Here is an 18,803-nt window from a genome sequence, read left to right as displayed (position 1 = left end):
GGATTTTTCCCTTTGCTATAAAGCAGAGAGAAAACCCTGGAATTTGGGAAGGACATAAAATAAACGAGATAAAGCAAAACATTAACGAAGTTGGCAGAATGTTCTTTTAAAAACATTCCCCCACACTTCCAGTTCCTCAAGACATTTTAACAAGGATGTAATTTCCCATTTGCTCTCAGTGAGCAAATCAAACAGGGTGATTTATTATTCAGATGGGCACAAAGGATTTCTGAAATGCAAAAAGAAGGGCTCTAAAAGCACAAGTCATCAGTAATGACGACAGCCTGAACTGCCTTTCAAATATGAACAAAATGCAGCCATTTAAGGGCTCATACATCACACTCTCCCAGACCCTCATTTATTTCCCAACTGTACAGGCTGCATAAAAATGGAACCAGAATTTGGCATCTACTGAGAACATCTTTATCAGGGAAGTGATTCCAACACCATGGGAGAGCAGCTCAGAATCCCACCCTTGGAAGAACAACCAAGGCTTCCCAATCACCACTTCTGTTCCCTTCCCAAAAACATCTGTATGGTGAAAAGGAACTTTTCTAAACTATAAACACAGTGAAAAATATGACAAAACTCCCACTCCTATCCCAAGAAAATTCAGATTTTCTTGATAAACATCCCCAGCAATTTGGGCTCCTGATGAGACAGCATTCAACTGGAACCCAAAATCTCAGCTTTAGCTGGTGAGACCTGCTGTTATATTTTTCTTCCAATGATCTGTACAATGGGAAATTGAAAGAGAGAACTAAATCCTGCTCATTCTTATCCCAACGAAGCACAGAAATAACCATCAGAGCTAATGAGGTTACTCAGCATTTTTCTTCTCTGAGCAAAAAACCCACAAAGAGCAGTTCCCTCAATCAGCTGTTTAATATTTCAGCTGTGCACAGGTATTATGGGTATTAGACACATATTCTTAAATCCACTTTATCTTCAAAATGTTCCGTTAAGTAAAGAGATGTGGAATTAGCACTTTATGTATAAAGAACTGACATCAGCATAGGCTCAAATGAATTTCCCAAGCTCATGGAAAAGACTCGTTATGGAGCAGGACACTACAGCAAATCTCCCAAATTTCTGCCAAACATGACTCCAAGAGACCTTTCTTCTCTGCATCACAGCCAAGCAGAAAATATCCTCCCCCAAAGCAAGGAGCACCTCCAAGGACTGGACTGCATGGAGACCTGTTTGAAATTCCAGCCAAGTTTGCCTTCACCTCAGCTGGAGCAGAGGAGCATATTTAACATCCTTCCATTTCTGTTCCAACGGCAGGTTGGAGGAAATAAATAAATGAATTACCAATTTAGCCCAGAAAGCCAGGCAGTTCTCATCCAAAGGCATGGAAATAGCCACCTAACTCATGGGAATGAAGGTTCAGCAACGTAAAAATATTCCCTTTTAGCAAAGACTGAATGGCAGCATTGGTCCCAAGTGATTACAGAAAGAAAAGGCACAACTTTCTCCACAGCTCTGCTTCAAATCAAGTGAACTTCACCCTTTTTTCATCTCCTACACAGGTGGGAAGTTCTGCCATAAATTAGCCTGCTCCTAAGGAATTAATATCCCTGGGAACCCAGCTCAGGCACGTAGTGTTGGGACTTAAATTATGCCTCCTAATATAATTTACTTAACACAGATCTGAAAAGCCCACTGGTGCTGGTTTATCATCCTCCCTCCCCACACTGGTGGTCACCAAACACCTGGCAGGTAACTCAAGCTCTGGCTGCCACATGCTTTTCCCTGAGCTGCATCTGAGCTTTCCTCCACAAGAACTTCACAGACTGTTCCCAAAAATTACATTTTAGTGTTCCACTGTCAGACCTGCGTGTGCTAGAGGAGCATAATCCTACAAAGAAGCTGCTCAGCAAAAAAATCCCCCCAGGCACAGCATTTCCTGGGGCAGTCCTTGAGCTAAACCTGAGTGTGGGGAGGACATGCCAGGCTGACCCTCCCACGGTCACCCAGATGTGTCCTCAGAAACTGAATGGAAGGAAAAAAGTCAAGTAAAACCTGAAGTCTGTAACACCAGGCTGTGTGTGATGAATATTTCTAAACACACACACAGGTGCCTCCCTCAATCTAGGATGCAATTAGCAGTGAGGGAGAAGGGCCCCTCACTGTACTTCTCCACAGAGAATGCCACTAAAAATCCATCTCACTGCTCTCCAACCCCTGCTTTTCTCACTGCCCCCAGAAGTCCAAGGCAAGACTTCCACCTGCACGTGTCACTGCAGCCCCAAGCAGTGCTCACTCCTCCCTGAGTGGAGAAAAAGCCAATCTGGGAAGGCAGGACACTCCACGAGAGAGAAATACATTAATAACCCTAACCAACTACGATTAATTGTCTCTTTTCTCTTTGCACCCTTTCGGGTTGAAGCCCAACCCCTCTCCCCTCTCAAGAATCTCTTCAACACTACATTTCATTATGCAACAGTCATGCTCAGCATTTTTAAAGGCTAAAATATTGACAAATGGGGTGATGAAGCATTTCCAATTTCCCAGTGTATTTACTTCTATGTGCTGTTACAGTAATGTGAAGCATGATAATCACAAAACACTTCATTTTTCACAAACCCTGATTTAAAAAATCCCTGTATACACCAATGGTGTCAGCAGTTACACATGAATCTGGTCCCCATCAGAAAGTCCTTTTTAATTCCCTAAAAACCTCCACAAGATGCTGTACAGTTTATAAGTGGGGCATATGCATAATGCTGTGCAAGACTAATTAGCCTTGAGACAACAGCTTCTAAATATCATTATGGAGAAGACAAGAATGATGTTTAACTGCTGCTTCTGTCAGACAGATTCTCCTTTCAAGTCACTCAGGATATCAAGTTATAGTATTTCCTTCCAGTAATCATGGGCTGGATAAACTCACATTTTCAGCTTGTGAAAAAGCAGCAGCATCTCCCACCACTGATCTGTTGGCTCTGAGGAAGTAGCCTGTGTTATTTCAGACGTGCTCACCCTACCATGTAATTTTACCCACGTCTGTATCCAGGCTGCAGCCAAAAACCACATTTATTTTTGTAGAGAGAAATCCACAGAGGACCTGGAATACAGCAAGTCAGCACTGCTGGAAAGAAAGACAGAAAGAAAAACAGAAAGACAAGAAAGACAGAAAGAAAGACAAGAAAGAAAGAAAGACAGAAAGAGAGACAGAAAAAAAATAAGTGTGGTGGCTGCTGTTGTATCAGTAAGCAGGTCGATATCAAAGTTCTTTGGAAAAAAAAAAATCTGATAAAATACCAAGAGAGATGCTGAGTGTGATCCAAGCTGTGTCACAGTCGCTAGCCCGGGGCAGAGCAGCAGGGGATGAGGAGGGCACACCCTGGCATCCTCGTTCAGGGATCAGCAGCAGGGCTAAGGAGCAGAGGGAAGAGGGCAGCGGGAGTACCTGCACAGGTAGCAGGCAGGCAGAGCAGCGGAGCTGCCCTCTGCTGACTGTCTGGTTTGCTGAACACTGCTCTGATCCGGCCCTGCACAGCCTCACGGCGATTTAACCGGCCGGGCTTTCCGCGACTCCCTCACCACGGATGTCACACTGGGTGACAGCCGGACCCAGGCGGGTCTCCTGCCCTGGCCCGGGCTGGCGGCACCGCGGTGCCCCGGCCGCTGCGGCAGCACCGGCACTGCCGTGCTGCAACGGGCTGCTCCAGCTAATGAACTCCAAATACACCCAGGACTGGAGCCAGTGCTGCTGCAGCATCGTGTCCGTGCATGCCCAGCTCGGCTGGCCCTGCCTGCTGTGGTGTGGGGTCGTGCTGGAACACTGTGGGCTGGTCCAGCCGCTCTCAGCTCCCAGTTCAAATCAGGGGTCGCTTCAGTAACCCCCAAAATCAATAATCCTCATCGACACCAATGGTGAAGGCAGTGCTCTGACAGAGGAACGCACCTGCTGGCACCTGGGCTAGGGGACTTTCCTGCTGGAAAGTATTTATTGAACAGCAAAACTCCTGGGAACCTCCGAATGAAACACAGACCAAACGCTTCCCAACTCGGACCAGTTCTCGTGCCTCTCATGGCATTTTCTGTCTATCACTCAGGTAAAATACACACGACCTATTTAACTTCCAACTTTTTGCTTTTTTAAAGTGAAAAGCACCATTGCTAAACCCTGGGCAAAATGAGAGAAAAGGAGGAAAGATGTGATTCAAGTTTTACGCAGATTACCACGGCTATCAATCTCCTCTGTCAAACTGCTTCACTCCGAACTCGCGTCCATTTTACACGAGGTTTAAAAGCAAATGGGAGCAGCTACTCCTTTAGTACCTTAAACACTTTCCCTCCCAATAAAAGGCAACCCTGTGGCTTTAACCCAGCGCTTCGCTGAAATTCCCAATGGATCAGCATCACCCACTCTGCGGCTGCTCCATCGCTCCCGTAGCGCGACTGGAAACCTGGGCTGCGCGGGGCCGGTGTGCACGGCTCTGTTATTAATGAACCCCCGCGCAGGGGAACCAGAGCAATAAAGAAAGCTTCTCAGCGAGCCTGCGAGCGGCAGCTCCGCGCTTCTCCCCTCCTTGTGCGCGGCCGCCGAGCATCGCTCCATCCCACCTCCCCCGCCCGCCCCCGCCGCCAGCCCGGCCCCCGGCTCCTCCTCCCCGCTCCCGCCCGGCTGGGGGACGCCCGCCGGTCCCGCTCAACAAGTTCCCCTCGGCGGGGACCCGGCCGAGGGGACCCCCCGACAGCGAGCCCCCGCCGCAGCCCATGAGGGCAGCGGGGGAGCGCGGCGGCGGCGGCGGCTGCGGCTCCTCCGGCGGCTCGGCGGCTCCGCGGCAGATGCGCCCCGGCGCCCAGGCTCTGACGCCCAGCTCGCCCCGGCGGCTGGAGGGAGATGCTCGCCCAGACCGCCGCTTCTGCGTGAGGAAGCACAAGGTAAGGCGCTCGCCCCGACCCCCCGAAATCCCCCGTCCGCTGGTTCTGCCGGCGGAAAACTTCGTAGGGATGAGGAGAATGGCTGGCGCTGAGCGCCAGCGTTATGCAATAGCGTATCTATCTGCCTGCCTGCGAACAGCTCCTGCATCCGATAACTTTCGTGACAGATAAGGAGAGAATATCCCGATACGCGACTTTCTTCTAGAAAAATACCAGCGTTTCTTTGCCCGCTCCCCTTCCAGCGGTGCCTGGGAGGGGAGAGGGGTAGCTGGAGGATTTTTGGAGGATGCACGAAGTGCTTTGGCTTTTCACATGGCTGATGGCGAGGAACTACCGCTGCTTATTAACTTCAGCCGTCCTAATGAAGTGCCCGTACAGCGGCGATGGAGGAACACGGGATGTGTTCATCGCTGAACTTGCAATACGGCACTTCATTAAAAGCTCAACCAACCCAAAAATCCTCCTCGGGGACTGAAGCTGCCGCTATTCAGTGAAGTGTGCAGGGTTCTCCCGATTTAACACACCCGAGTCCCCCATCACCATCACCGACCACACAGAAATCGGGGATGCCGTGGAAACGCCGTAGGAAAACGGGACAAAGGTAGCAGGGAGCCATCCCCAAAGTCACAGTCCTTGCATCGTGCAAGGCATCCCGAGCTTCCCGCTCTGCAATTCCATCGTGCTTCCCTCGCTAGTAAAAACCCTGTGCCGTGACCTCGGCGCCTGTTAATGCCATGTTTACGGGGAGTTACGGCAGCGAGGGGATGCAGGACTGCAGTTCCATGGGATCTGCCCGGGGGAGGCGGGGGGGCCGCCGGCCCCGGCAAAACAGGGACAGCTTGCACTGCTGGCAGCGGGGAATATATCCCCTGCTTATGTCACCGTCTCCCGAGGGCTCTGTCCCAAGGGAGCTGTGCCCCCCTCGCAGCCGCGAGTCGGAATAGGGAATGGAGCGCTTCGCTTTGACCTTGTGTGTCTAAGCAGCTTAAAATCCTGCACGGAGGAGAATTTAACTCATTAGGCTCTAAGACCGGGAAGTCTGGGAAGACCTGTTTTTCCCAGCCTCGGAGAATCATTTTTTTCCCCCAGCTGAATGCTGGCAAGTGCTAAGGGAAGGCAAACCAGTAACAGGTCACGTCTGATATAAACTGGGAATTTATTCCCTCCTCTTAAGTGCTGGATCATGCTCGGATTTACCGGGCTGCCAGGAATGGTGCATGTATCAAGGTTAAAATCTGGCTTCTAGATGGAAAAACTCCTAGCTAAAAATAAAGAAATAAATAAATAAAAATAATCACATGATATGCAACTATGTCCTAGCCATGGACTGGGATTAATTTAATGTCAAATTCCAAGGCAACAAACCAATAGTAAAAATAGGAAATCAGGGAGAGGAATGGATCTCCTCACTCTTGGTGTGATGCCTCTTGGTGTTCCACCAGCCTGCTCGTGCCTGGCTGTCTGGACTATAACGATCTGTTCCCTCCGAGTACAAATAACAGTTCTAAGTTAAAAGCTGGGTCCTTCTCCTGGTATTAAAAATTAATATTTAGATGAAAATATCTCAGGGCTCAGCTATTACTAATTTATCACCTGCAGGGTGATATTCTGCTATACAGTGGTGGCATAGGGTCCCTGATTCCAGGAGAAATCCATAACGTAGATTGCTAATCCAGAGACGAAATCCAGAGACAGTTCTAATTCCAACAGTTCTAAAATAAAATTCCTGCCCAAGAGTTAAAGGTGCTGTTGCATTGAAAGCATTCTCCCTTCACATGATGGGGAAAGCTGATACAAAATCAGGTTTTTTTAGGGCTTTTTTGTAGGGATGTCACGATGCCCTTGATGAAAAATGTTCGTTCTTCAGGACTCCGTCATTATTAACAATGTGTGTTTTTAAAGAGATGCTCGAGGTAATTCTAATCCTGGATGGAATCAGGGCTTTTCCCTGGGACTGACACAGAAAAAACCAGGTGGGCAGGAGCACCACAAGAGAAAGTGTTCAGTTCCTTATCAAGAGGGCCAGCACTCAGTGCACCCTTGTATTAACTGAGCTCACAAACGAGGAGCTCGTAAGATCCTCGCTGCCTTTCCCCCTGTTAACCACTGCACTGACAGAGCATTTCTGCATGAGGGGCACACACTGCATATTCTATATTCTAATCTAGATATAATTAACTCAGCAAGAAGAGTGGTAAGTTCAGTGCAGAGGAGCACAGGGAAGGAGAATGTGGTGAAGAAGCCCAGGACTGCCCAAGTGCCGAGTCACGGGGCGTGCGTCACCTCCCAGACCAGCACCAGACACCTCTGGTCACCACCAGGACACTGCCTGGGAACCCAAAAACCCAAACTCAGCCAGGGATTGTGCAGAAGGCAAGGAAATACCAACATTAATGTTTGCTTCTGCAGGATTTAAAAGCCAACTTAGCCATGCCATTCCTTTGCCGTGACTGATGGGGAAACCAGTCAGGGAAACCTGTGAGCTTGCCAAAAATCCCTGCTAAAATCTAAGGATACCTCCACAGAGCTCCTCAGCTGTGATGTCTCAAGGCCATTCCTCATCTGAGCACAGGACAGGGAGAACTAGGGATGTATAGTCCCATAATTCATACCCACTTGAAGAAATGACAGCAAATCTAGAATATCTGAGCCTATAAAAAATTCACGTGATTATCTGAACTAGCTATTAATAAAAAGCTCTTATATCCTACTTTATGACAGGCACAGTTTAAAGAACTGCTAAAAATTTGTCTGAGATATTAAAAAACATGTAAGCAACAAATCTATTTTATAGCCCAGTACTCCCTTGTATTTTTACTAATCAGTTTGCAAATTAAATAGGCGTTCTGAAAATGAAATCATGAGCATATTTTAAGGAAAAGAATAATCTCAGAGTGGTAAATTCAGTGGGAGCTCCACATTCAGCCTTCTGAAAACTGGTGCTTGCTTAGAAAATCCTGAATAACCTCTGAACACACACAGGTACGACTCCCTGGGTATTGACACTTGATTTTAAATTGTTATTGACCACACAGAATTGTGCTCAGAGCACTCTCTTATTGTAGTGGCACATCCCCATCTGAAGGCTGTTTACTCCAATTTTACTAGGTTCAGGCAGAAAAGTGATCCCTTAATACTCCTGAAGCAGTTCACCCTGTTCATGCTTTTGCTCTGTGTCAGGGTGATCAGTGCCTAAAAACTGCTTCCCATTAAGACAGCCCAGCACAAGTCTCCCAGGCAGAGAACTGCATATAAAAATAACAATTCAGTGATCAAACAGCAACCTTTGGTGTCCTCTTTGTGTTTTTCTCCCCTTTTAGTGGCACAAGACACCAAGCCTGATTTTACTCCAGTTTTTCCAGCTAAATCCATTGGGTTTGATACAGAGCAGCGTAGAGGAGTAAGGGCCATTTTCAAAGTCTGAATTAAACAGAGATGGATTAAAAAGACTGAAGACCTTCAAGTCTTGCTATGTTTAGGTGTAGATGCAAACTTCTAAATCAGATTTCTGTCCTGGCAGGGAAGTGCTGGAGCTCTACTGTGTCCCTTTCCCCAGAGTTGCTGATTTCAGGTCTCAGACTCAACCCATATCAAAAACAGTTGTTAAACATCTCAGAAACCCCAGCTTTAACTCATGTTTGTGACATCCACGGGCAGGAGAAGCAGGTTGCTGCTGTTATTTTTGCCTGCCCATGATTGCTGGAGCAAGCCTATAAATAAAGCCCACGTAGTTACCGAATAAAACCAGTTTAAAAACAAAAGCAGAGGAAGCTCTTTCCATCTGGTCTGAGCGAGCAGGAATTATCACAAGCTCACCAAAAAAAAAAAAAAAGAGTTACTTGTTTTGTGTTCTTGCCTACCTTCCGTGCTTGTTTTACAGCTGCCCTTCTCTCCTCTTCCATCTTTTTCTACCAATTCTCATGTCAAGGCTGTGATTGCATTGCTTGGAACAATTCTGGGGAGGTCAAAGCTTATAAAGACCAGCCATGGTGGAAATGACTTTTTAAAAGCTGGAACAGTGGCTCTCTGATGCCCAAGACAAACCCATTTAAGCAGGGTGACTTCAGGACTGTATTTTAAAAGTTCATAACACAAGTAGTTTTGGTCTGCTTAGCTACTTCCTGGGAGAAGGAAGAAGAGGGAATTCAGTAAAATCCTTAATTTTGGTTTATTTATCTATGAATAAGCACAAAATCTACAACAAGCCCAAAGTCTCCTTCCAACCATTAGTAATTGGTTGATGGTACCCATCTTGTTATTATATTCATTATTCTCTCCTGCAAATAGAGAGGAGAAATGAATGAGGAGATATCCAGTACAGAAATTTAACTTGTGGATCAGCTGAATACATTTCTGTATATCAAGGCCATCGGCAAATAAAACACAGCCATATCTCTACGGAGCTGACAAAGAGACAGATAAAACATCCCACTGCTGGAGAGAGTAATTCAGCAGAAATTATGCTTGAACTGCCTGCTCACAGTGATAACACTGATCCCTTCTGGAGACTGAACCTAAATGCTGAATTCCAGAGGAATCTGCGTGGTTTTGTCCAGCAGGTTGGTGAGAAGAACGTGGTACATTCCAGCACTCACAATTTGTGACAAAAGCACACAAAGCCACAAGAAAAGTGATGCAAATTATCTGTCTGGTGGCCAGTTGTGGTGCCTTCCCCAGCCAAAAATTTCCTTGAGAGGGTCTTTATTACTTTAATAAACGTCCTAATCATCCCTATCACAAACAGCCCATCCTAAAATCCAGAATCACACAGTGGTTTGGGCTGGAAAGGCATTAAGGATCATCTCATTTCAGCCCCCTGCCATGGGCAGGGACACCAGGTTTATTTAAAAATCCTATTCCACATTATCCCAGCTCCACAAAACCTGGGAGCAACGTACTCAGCAACTTCACATTGTGTTTGCTTCCCTCTCCATTCCCCACGTAGTTCTTCCCTCATGGCACCAAAACTGTGTTCCCTGGAATGAGCAATTTCCATCAGCCCCTCTCCCAGAGTCCTCCTGTTTGATGAGAATCTGGGATTTGAGGAGTTTAAGACAACTTCCCTTCACACAAGACTGTGGCTCTTCCTTCCCAGGATTTCAAAAGCATCTTAGACCCAGCTTTGAGGAAGCTTTGCAGCTTTAGGGACTGTAATTCCCCTCAGCAACTGAAGATTTTTGCTCTCCTAGAACTCTTTTTGGGTAACTAATGGGAATTTTTGCACAATGCTCTAGCAGGAGTCAGACTGGTCTGTGCAATTTCCCCAACACCAGCACGCTCAGATCCACCTGTACATGAATAATTCAGAATTCCAGCAGAACCAGAACCTGCCTGAAACCAGAAACTTCAGGAATGTGCTCCTGAAGAAGGTGACAAATGACACAGCTCTTACTTGGTGGCAACTGCCAGCAGTGGAGTGCAGAAACCCATCTAGACAGATCCTATTCCCCAATTAACATCCTGCTAATGATGTCAGGTTTTAGACCTAAATTACCCAGCTGAGCTGTTCAACAACGCTTCACACCCTCCCGAGCCTGTCTGCCTGGAACCCTGATCCAAGCAGGAGAGCTGACAAGGCTCTGATGCCTTTCAAACACTGACCCCAGGAATGTCACTGTCACCTCCCATCTGTAGGATCACCTGCATTCCCAAGGGAATGCTCTGATCTGCAGAGCAAAATGAAGGATGCAGGATGGAAGCCTGGAGCTGGGACCTGCTTACCTGCTTTATCCTCTTCACCCAATGCTTGAAAATCTCTGATGAAGGAACAAAACCAGCTGCAGTTCCTGGAGGTGCTCACAGTCTGATCATCCTCAGAGTGTCCAAGGCCAGGCTGGACAGGGCTTGGAGCAGCCTGGGACAGTGGAAGGTGTCCCTGCCCATGCCAGGGGTGAATGGGATGATCTTAAAGGTCTTTTCCAACCCAAAGCATTCCATGATTCTGTGTTCTCAGCATTCAGCTCCCTCTGTGCAGAGCTCTGACAGTTTTACAGCCCTGTTGGTCAAAGCTAAAGAGCAGCACTGCTTTTTCCCTGTCATTCGCCTGCTTTTTTTTTCCCCCTTAAAAACCCACAAAACCTATTGATGTCAACTAAGAACAATTAAACTTAGTATTCAACAGTAATGCCAATAAGGAACTGCCTTAAACCCTTGTTTTTAACAACCTGCCCTTTAAATTATTTACCAGAAAGTCCCATAAAAATGAAAAACCTTCCAGTGCAAGTCCTGTGGCTTTTGCACTCCTGCAAGCCAGGAGAGTGTGAGCAGAACTATTAGGGATTCTTCTAGCAACCCCTTCTCAGCAGCATCCTGCTCTTCTTCCTCCCCCTGGAGCAGGGACAAAGCCTTGCCCAGACTTTCATGAAAAACCAAAATAATGCTAAAGAAACCTTCCCTGCTCTCGTCCTGAGAGCTGCAGAGCACAGGGACAGAAATCAGCATTGCTCTCTTCACAGTGACATTATTTTTTCCAGTCCACTAAACCCCAGCAAATGTTTGAGATCAGAACACTCTGAATTCACAGGGACTATCTTGTGCCATTGTGTTTGTTCCACTGGGAAGTTAATAGTTATTAACTCACCCCTAAGTCTACGGTGGTTTTAGTGCAAGTGCAAATCTCCTGTTAATGGTGCTATTCCTTGCAAAATTCTGTTATGGGGAAAAGAACCCTTATTTTCCAGAATTTTATCACATTGAATGGATTCCTTTTAATTTTATGCACAGAACAATATAGGAAGCAACAAAACCTAAGTATTATTAAAATTTGTGTTCCAAACACATTGTAGAGATGTCAGAATTAGAGAAAATTGCCTCCACCAGCTTCATTCAGGGAAACTGGCTTGGTTTGTAAGGAAAATTTTAAGTAGTTTATCCTCCAGTAGATTCCTGTTTTATCTAAAAGTCTCCAGGCTTATTAAATCGTACATTTTATTTGTTGCCACTTAGTTCTGAAGCTGAAGCTCACAAGAGCATTTAAAGGCATTTATTGGGTATCTCAGCCATAAGCTATGACTTTATACATCATTCTCACAGAGCCTGCCAATGCATGGGAGGAGGGAAAAGACAAATCCAATGCCACAGGATCCTGATAATTCCAAAGGAAGACTTCCAAGGCACTTGGAAATGCAGCAGTAAGGATGACTTGGGTATTGAGCAATAAATAAGGAAGTTCAAGAGAGACAGAATTCAAGTTCAGAGCCGCAGGGTTTCAAAAGAGAGTTAAAAAAAAAATACTGGTTTGACATTTAGCAGCACTGCTAAGTCTGTCATTCTACATGAACGATTCTGTGATGAAATAAAGACAGGCTGGGCTACCCCAGCAGTTTTCCTAATAATCCTCTCATCAGTATTTTTTATCCCCTAAAAACTGGGAATACCTGCAATCCTCAGATTTATCTGGAAGTCAAATTTCTCCTCAGTCCTTTTGTATTAAAACCCTCCAAAAGTTCCTAGCACAGGCAAAGTTTCTGCAAACAACTTCTGTAATTAATAACTGCCTAAGATAATTAATATTTTCTAATGTTTGTATCATGACAGTCTTTTTTACTGGACATTACTTTTAGAATGATACTAAATAATTTTAAAGTTTCTAACATAACACTCTCAGATAATTAACAATGAGATTCCTTTGAAAAGAATATAAATACTCATTTAATGAAGTCCAAATGTATGGGATATTTAGAATTAACATTAGGTTTCTATACTGGATTTATTTCTATCAAGTAAATCTGAGTTTCTTTCTGCTTTTTATTTTTAACAGTATAATTGGATAAATATTCAATGGAAACACTTATGGTTTATTGACATCAAATATTTCTTGAAAACTAAGTGGTTTAAGGTGGTATTTAGGCATATATAATTTTATCTGAAGCACTGGGGATTTCTTAGGAGAATGTCCTGCCTGGAAATATCCAGAAGCCTAAAGATGCTGCTGATCACTTCCCACTTCCCACTTCCCATGTAAAAATCCAATTATTTGCAATTCCCTGCATTATTTTAAGCCAATCCATCCATCCACAAAATCCCGTGTGCTCTTAATACATGCACAGATGTTTCCAGCTGCACTTCCAAAGCCTTCACTTGCTCTGGAAACCCAAGGACTGAACTCTGTGCCTTTCATGTGCATTTGGAACCTGCAAAGTTTGAGCCCACTCTGCGTATTAACACATCCTGAATCTGCTCCTGTGTCATAAAACTGACAGAGATAAAATGGAAATTGCAAGGTGAGTTCCAAACCTCCTCTCCCCTCATTAACCAATCAGTCTGGAAATTCCACACTGTAATTCTCCTCCCAGAGCAGTGACTCTGCAGAGTTTGGGATGCAGAGTGAAGGTCCTGCAAAGATTTGTGCCACCTAACTGGTGGTTCCCACAATTACCCAAACATTTTGTACCCACTCAGAGCTTCTCTGTGCATCACTTTTTAGTTAGTATTATTTAATAGTTTATTTCCATATTCAGACATAGAGGGATGCTGCTTCAGGGTAGTCAGCCACAAGTTTATAAAAAATCAAGGCTAAAAACTGAAAAACTAAGCTTGTGATTACTTAAATATTAAGTTTAGCAAATCAGCTCTGTTTGGAGTAAGTACAGATAAAAAGTTGAACTCTATTATCTGCATGTAATTGGCATCTGCAACTAAAATTCAAATTCAAAGGCTTTATTACCCCCCTGAGAGCACGAGCCATAAACTGAGGAACTCCAGCTCAGTAGTTTCTTCAAGTACCCAAAAACCCTGCAGAGATGATGCTGTGGCAGTGCCTAAATAAGGCAAAATAGGAGGCAACACTTTGTCCAAACCAAAAATGAAACCAAACAGGAAATATTTAATCAACTCTTCCCTATGAAGTGTTTAACTCACAACTGACTCTTTCCTCAACTGCTCTTTTATCAGCTGAGCACAGAGAGTTCCCCTCAGAGACACCAGGATGCGAGCAAGGCTTCAAAAAAAAATCGACTTCTTTTGGTTGTTGTCATTCTTAATCACAGATATCTCTAAAATTATTACTCCCAGCTACTACTGGGAAAAAAACCAACCTCTGGATCAGCTAAATCAATCAGGCCTGTGCAGTTGGGAAAAGGAGACAAGCAATTTGGTGAAGAATCAATTTATTGGCTATTAACGACATGCTCAAAATTAACTGCAGAATGAAGTTCCCCATTTATCTACTCTGGAGGATATCTCCAGACTCCTGGTTTCAGCTGGGTTGTGGACTCCATGAATTCCATGGGAAGTCATCCCAAACAAACCCAGCCCCCAAAAATGATGGGATTCAAGTGGGAGGTAAAATAATCTGAAAATTGAGACAGGTCACAGAGACTAATGAAATATCAAGCCAATACTTGAAAATAAATTGCATGTTAATGGATCCTGCTGTCAAATAACCAAGTGCCCAAAAACTCACTTTGACAACTCCAAGGAATCCTAAGAGATGGTGACTTTCAGAGCTAACAGCCAATTTTTGTAGCCTTTCTGGGTAAAAACAGACACAGTTACTGAATATTTCAGATCTTTGTGAATCCAACATTTCATTTTTGCCACAATTTCTTGGGAGCTCACAAACTCCCAATGGCAGATTTGGAACTAATGGCTGTAATGGCTGCTGTCTTCTTGTATTAAGGGTTTTTTTGGTCAACTCATTCATTTTCCAGACTGTTGTGGAAAATTTGCTTCCAGTAGTTCTGAAGTGCAGAGGTTTGGTGTTCAACAGCAGTTTTTACAATAAATTTTTATGTGGTTCAGCTGCAAGCTAAGACTGGGTTTGCATCTTAGCCAGCACTTTTTTCACTAAAACTTCCCAAATTCCAGCCCTGGATAGACAAAAAGATGGATGGCCCTACCTGCTCTGTCTGCAGAATGTCCCTCAAATGAAGGCACTCACAGACAGAATTACCATTACAATACAGCCCAAAGCAGCCAGGACAGGACACTGATGCTTCCCCACAACCAACTCAACTGGAACAGAAAATTCCTGACATTCAAATGTAGTTGATTTATTCCCCTCAAAATCTGTCCCTGTTTGTACCTCATGTGTTAAGGGCACAGGGATAACTGATCTTACCTCCCTCCTCTGCTTTAATCTTCAGACTCCCCCTCAGAATTCCCATTTTATTCTCTCTTTTCCCCCAAAACAGGGACTTGGTCACCTTGGTATCAGATCTGAGGCTTCTATGTATAAAATAACCAACTGGAAACTGGGATCTGGCAATCTCAGATTCCATTATTTGAGTGGTTTTGTCCTGAATTTTCTCTTCTTTTTGCTTCTTCTACAGACTTTGTACTACATCAGAGTCACAGAAAAACTTTTCCCCCTTCTCCAACGACTGCTGCTCCCTCACCACTCCCTGAGCATCACAAGTCAGACAGAAAAAGGCAAACTAGGGGGGTTCTGGAATATTTCAGTTCCTTCTTCAAAATTACCAGGGCCAGGGAATTAAAACATGAAAAAACATTAAGTAATGACATGTTTTCATGAGATTTTTGACCCAGAAGTCCAACCTTGGACTCTGTGCCATGCACATCTGTGTGTGTCTTTAGGGAAGTGTTACTTTCACTTTTAAACCTCATAAACACTCAGTTTTCCACTGAAAATGATTTCCCCATTAAGCTTTCTTACTTTAAATATAGACTAGTCAAGGATTTGTTCCCTTGTGCCCCTGAGTTGGCTTTCCAAAGCAGATGCTATTATGGCACTTAACTCTTCAAGAGTTTCACATATTTTATTAAATAGACAAAGGAATTTTAATTAAAAACATATTTCAGGTACACCTGAAAGTCCCTTTACTTGTTTTACATTATACTCCTGAGTCCCTCTGAGGGTTTCAACAGGAGATATATGCAGAATATCTGGATTAAATGGGAATTTGGTAATTCAGTAAGTCTCAGGGAGAAATTTGCACAACAGGAAAAGTAAAAATTACAACTTCAAATGAGGTGTAAAAATGAAATCTTAATTATGCAGCTACTCCAGATCTCCTAGGATCTGAAGAACCACTGGGGTTTGGGGTTTTTTTGGGTAGATGCTGTGTTAAGCAGTTGGCATCTTCTCCTCCTTGAGGAGGAGCTTATATTTCAATGGCAGATTAAGTAATTTCTGTGATTCATCACAGGTTTGGAGGTTTTTAGAGCTTTAGGATTTTTTGGGATAAGCAGCTGTATCATAAAGGCACATTACTGCTTCTAGGAAAGGATGAGTTGTTTTGCATTTGAAGCAAAACCTTAATTGATGCACTGCTGACTTCCTCCAAAACTTCACTAATTCATCAATTCTACACACCCAGCACTACCAACAAGTTGCTAATAATAATTAATCTGTATTTAGCTTTAGCCATGGGGAAATTTTTTATAAAAAAATCCAAATAATGACACCAACTAACTCCTTGCAAAGAACGCTGAACACCTTACACAGCAGAAATGTGTTTGGTAAGCAAGCACACGCTAAAAATAATGCCACTTCTTGCTACTAAACATTTGCATTAAAGGGGAATTAAGGGTGGGCAGAGCTCTCAACTTCTTCACCTGGACAAAGACACTTGGTTTTCAATCTCCCTGTAGTTTTTATTATCAGGTAAATTCAGAGGACTGGCTTCCCGGGAGCACGTATTCCTGAGGGAAATTGCTGCCTGGGAAGCCCTGGCATGACAGCCACGGTCCTGTCCTGGGAAAACAGTTGTGGAAAAACTTCTGGCACTGGGAAACCTACTCTGTGAGGAGCAGGCATTCACAACAGATCGAGGTAAAACATGATTAAGATACAAATCTGTAGAAAATCACCAAGGGTTGCAACTCGACGGAATCGAGCGCATCGGTCGCGAGTCACATCCATTTCAGTGGGAACACAGTGGCTTAAATATTGCAGAAAGCTCGGGGGAAAAAGTAACATTGCTGTTCTAACTTGAGGCTTTTTGCACTGTTTTTGGCTGCAGGCATCATGGTGAGTAAGGAGCCCAGCAAATGCTTACTCACCGCCTCGGACAGCGACGTCGAGCCCGCGGCTTCCCTGGCGCTGGAGATGAAATACGCGCTGGATCCCAACCGGCAGATCAAGAAACGGAACAAAGCCCTCCAGGTGAGGTTTAAGGATATCTGCGAGGCCCAGAACGAGCAGAGGGACAAGCAGCTCTCCACCTCCTCCACGCAGGACCCCGACAAGAGGGAGGCCAAGGCCATCTCCTACAAGACGGCCTATCGCAAGTACATGACGGTGCCCGCCCGCAGGTCCATCCCCAACGTCACCAAGAGCACAGGAGTCCAGACTTCCCCTGATCTCAAAAAGTGCTACCAGACCTTCCCTCTGGACCGGAAAAAAGGGAATATTCTGAAAAGCGCCTCGACCGTGGACACGTTACCGAGTGAGAACAACGGCTTCGTGATCGAGGTGAAGGACAGGGAGGGCCGGGGCTCGGGCGAGGCCGCGGCCTGGGCCAGGAAGGCCGGCAGCCTGCAGACGGCCGAGTTCATCTCCCACATCTCCGAGCGCGCCGCGCACGACAACGGCGCCGAGGCCTGGAAAAGCAGCAGTTTGCACAGTTCTCCCAAAGAGCCTCCTCCTCCTCCTCCACCCAACTTGGCCGAGCCCGGCGAGGAGGAGCCGGCGCGGCCGCCTGGCCGGGGCAGAGCGGCGGCGGCGCGGCTGGGGAGCGACGAGGCCGCCCAGCCCCTCCACGGGAGGGTCTTCAAGACTGAAGTGGCCACCGTTTACCTGCCGGCCTCGCAGCCCGACCTGCCCGGCCTGGGCGACTGGGGGCCGTGCCCCGAGGAGGACGACAAGAGGACGGTGCAGCTGAACGGGGTGCAGCCCCCGGCCGGAGATGCCCGAGCGTGCGCGGCGCGGGCGCAGTGCCCGGCCCCCGAATGTAGTGACCAGAGCCTGCAGGTCAACGTGGCGCCCATGGAGGAGAGCCAGCCCTGCCGGACGGCCGTGGCCGTGAGCCAGGAATGCCAACAAATCGTGCCTCACACCGAAGTTGTGGACTTGAAAGCGCAGCTTCAGATGATGGAGAACCTGATCAGCTCTAGTCAGGAGACCATCAAAGTGCTGTTGGGTGTTATACAGGAGCTAGAGAAGGGAGAAGCTCACAGGGAAGGGTGAGTAGAAGCTTTTTTAATGAGTATGAGCTGACTGAAATGTCTTTTCCACCTTGAGTTTGCCGATGCCGACGCGTCCCTGCCGGCGCGCACGTGGCGCTCCTCACACGGAGTTTTGCTGCTTTAGGAGAAACCTGCCAGCAGCATTCAGATTGCTATCTGCCAGTCCCAGGGTGTAATTAAGTAATTATTTAACGAAGGGCCCACAATACATCTTCTTGTGCCTTTTCTAAGGAGCACAGAACGAGCCGCTCTCCAAACAGGATTAGCGAGGATGTTTTCACATCAGCAACTTGCATTAGCCATAATTCCTCACACGGCATGAAAAGCAGCAGCAAAACCTTAATTCTGTAAGAGACTTACCTTTTTAAGATTAAGGGATATTATTACAACTCCCAATGTAATTCCCTTAATGGCATATGAATCTCGTCTGGTTTCCTTTCACCTGAATTTTTCATGGTATTTTTATCAGAAGGAAATGAAATGAAAACTTTGATATTCAAAGTCTTCTTCATAACTTTCACACAGCCCTTACCATGACAAACCCAAGCAGAAAGAAACAAAACTGTGTTTACCCCTAGCTTTCATTACTTAAATTAACCCACAAGGCATTACAAGCACTGAAACTGTAACTCAGTACAACCGTTAGTTTTTACCTGGACAATTCAACCCATCCTTTATCACCTTAACTAATATTCTGCAGACTGACTCACCTTAGTTCCCTCATTTTTATTCAGTGAACATACCTCAAGATGTATGTGTGCTGTTTGTGTGTTTTGAAATACTTCTGTAGTTAAATCATAATTTGCCAGAAGACATCA

General features: G+C 45.5%; 2 protein-coding genes across 4 annotated transcripts in view; one reads left to right on the top strand and one right to left on the bottom strand.

The window, feature by feature from the left end:
• The window catches only part of DOCK1 (dedicator of cytokinesis 1), a 278,288-nt gene that overhangs the window by 137,675 nt on the left and 121,810 nt on the right, over positions 1-18,803 (bottom strand). The gene's annotated exons all lie outside the window — the stretch shown is intronic.
• The window catches only part of INSYN2A (inhibitory synaptic factor 2A), a 28,918-nt gene continuing 26,939 nt past the window's right edge, over positions 16,825-18,803 (top strand). The window contains exon 1 of the mRNA XM_059852214.1: positions 16,825-17,982. Coding sequence (XP_059708197.1) covers positions 16,826-17,982 — 1,157 coding nt within the window. The 5' untranslated portion in view covers position 16,825. The remainder of the gene's footprint in view (positions 17,983-18,803) is intronic.

The sequence above is a fragment of the Haemorhous mexicanus genome, chromosome 7 (assembly GCF_027477595.1).
Source record: "Haemorhous mexicanus isolate bHaeMex1 chromosome 7, bHaeMex1.pri, whole genome shotgun sequence".
NCBI classification, from domain to species: Eukaryota; Metazoa; Chordata; class Aves; order Passeriformes; family Fringillidae; genus Haemorhous; species Haemorhous mexicanus.
Note: the sequence above shows the minus strand (reverse complement) of the source record. Positions and strands in the feature narration are given on the sequence as shown.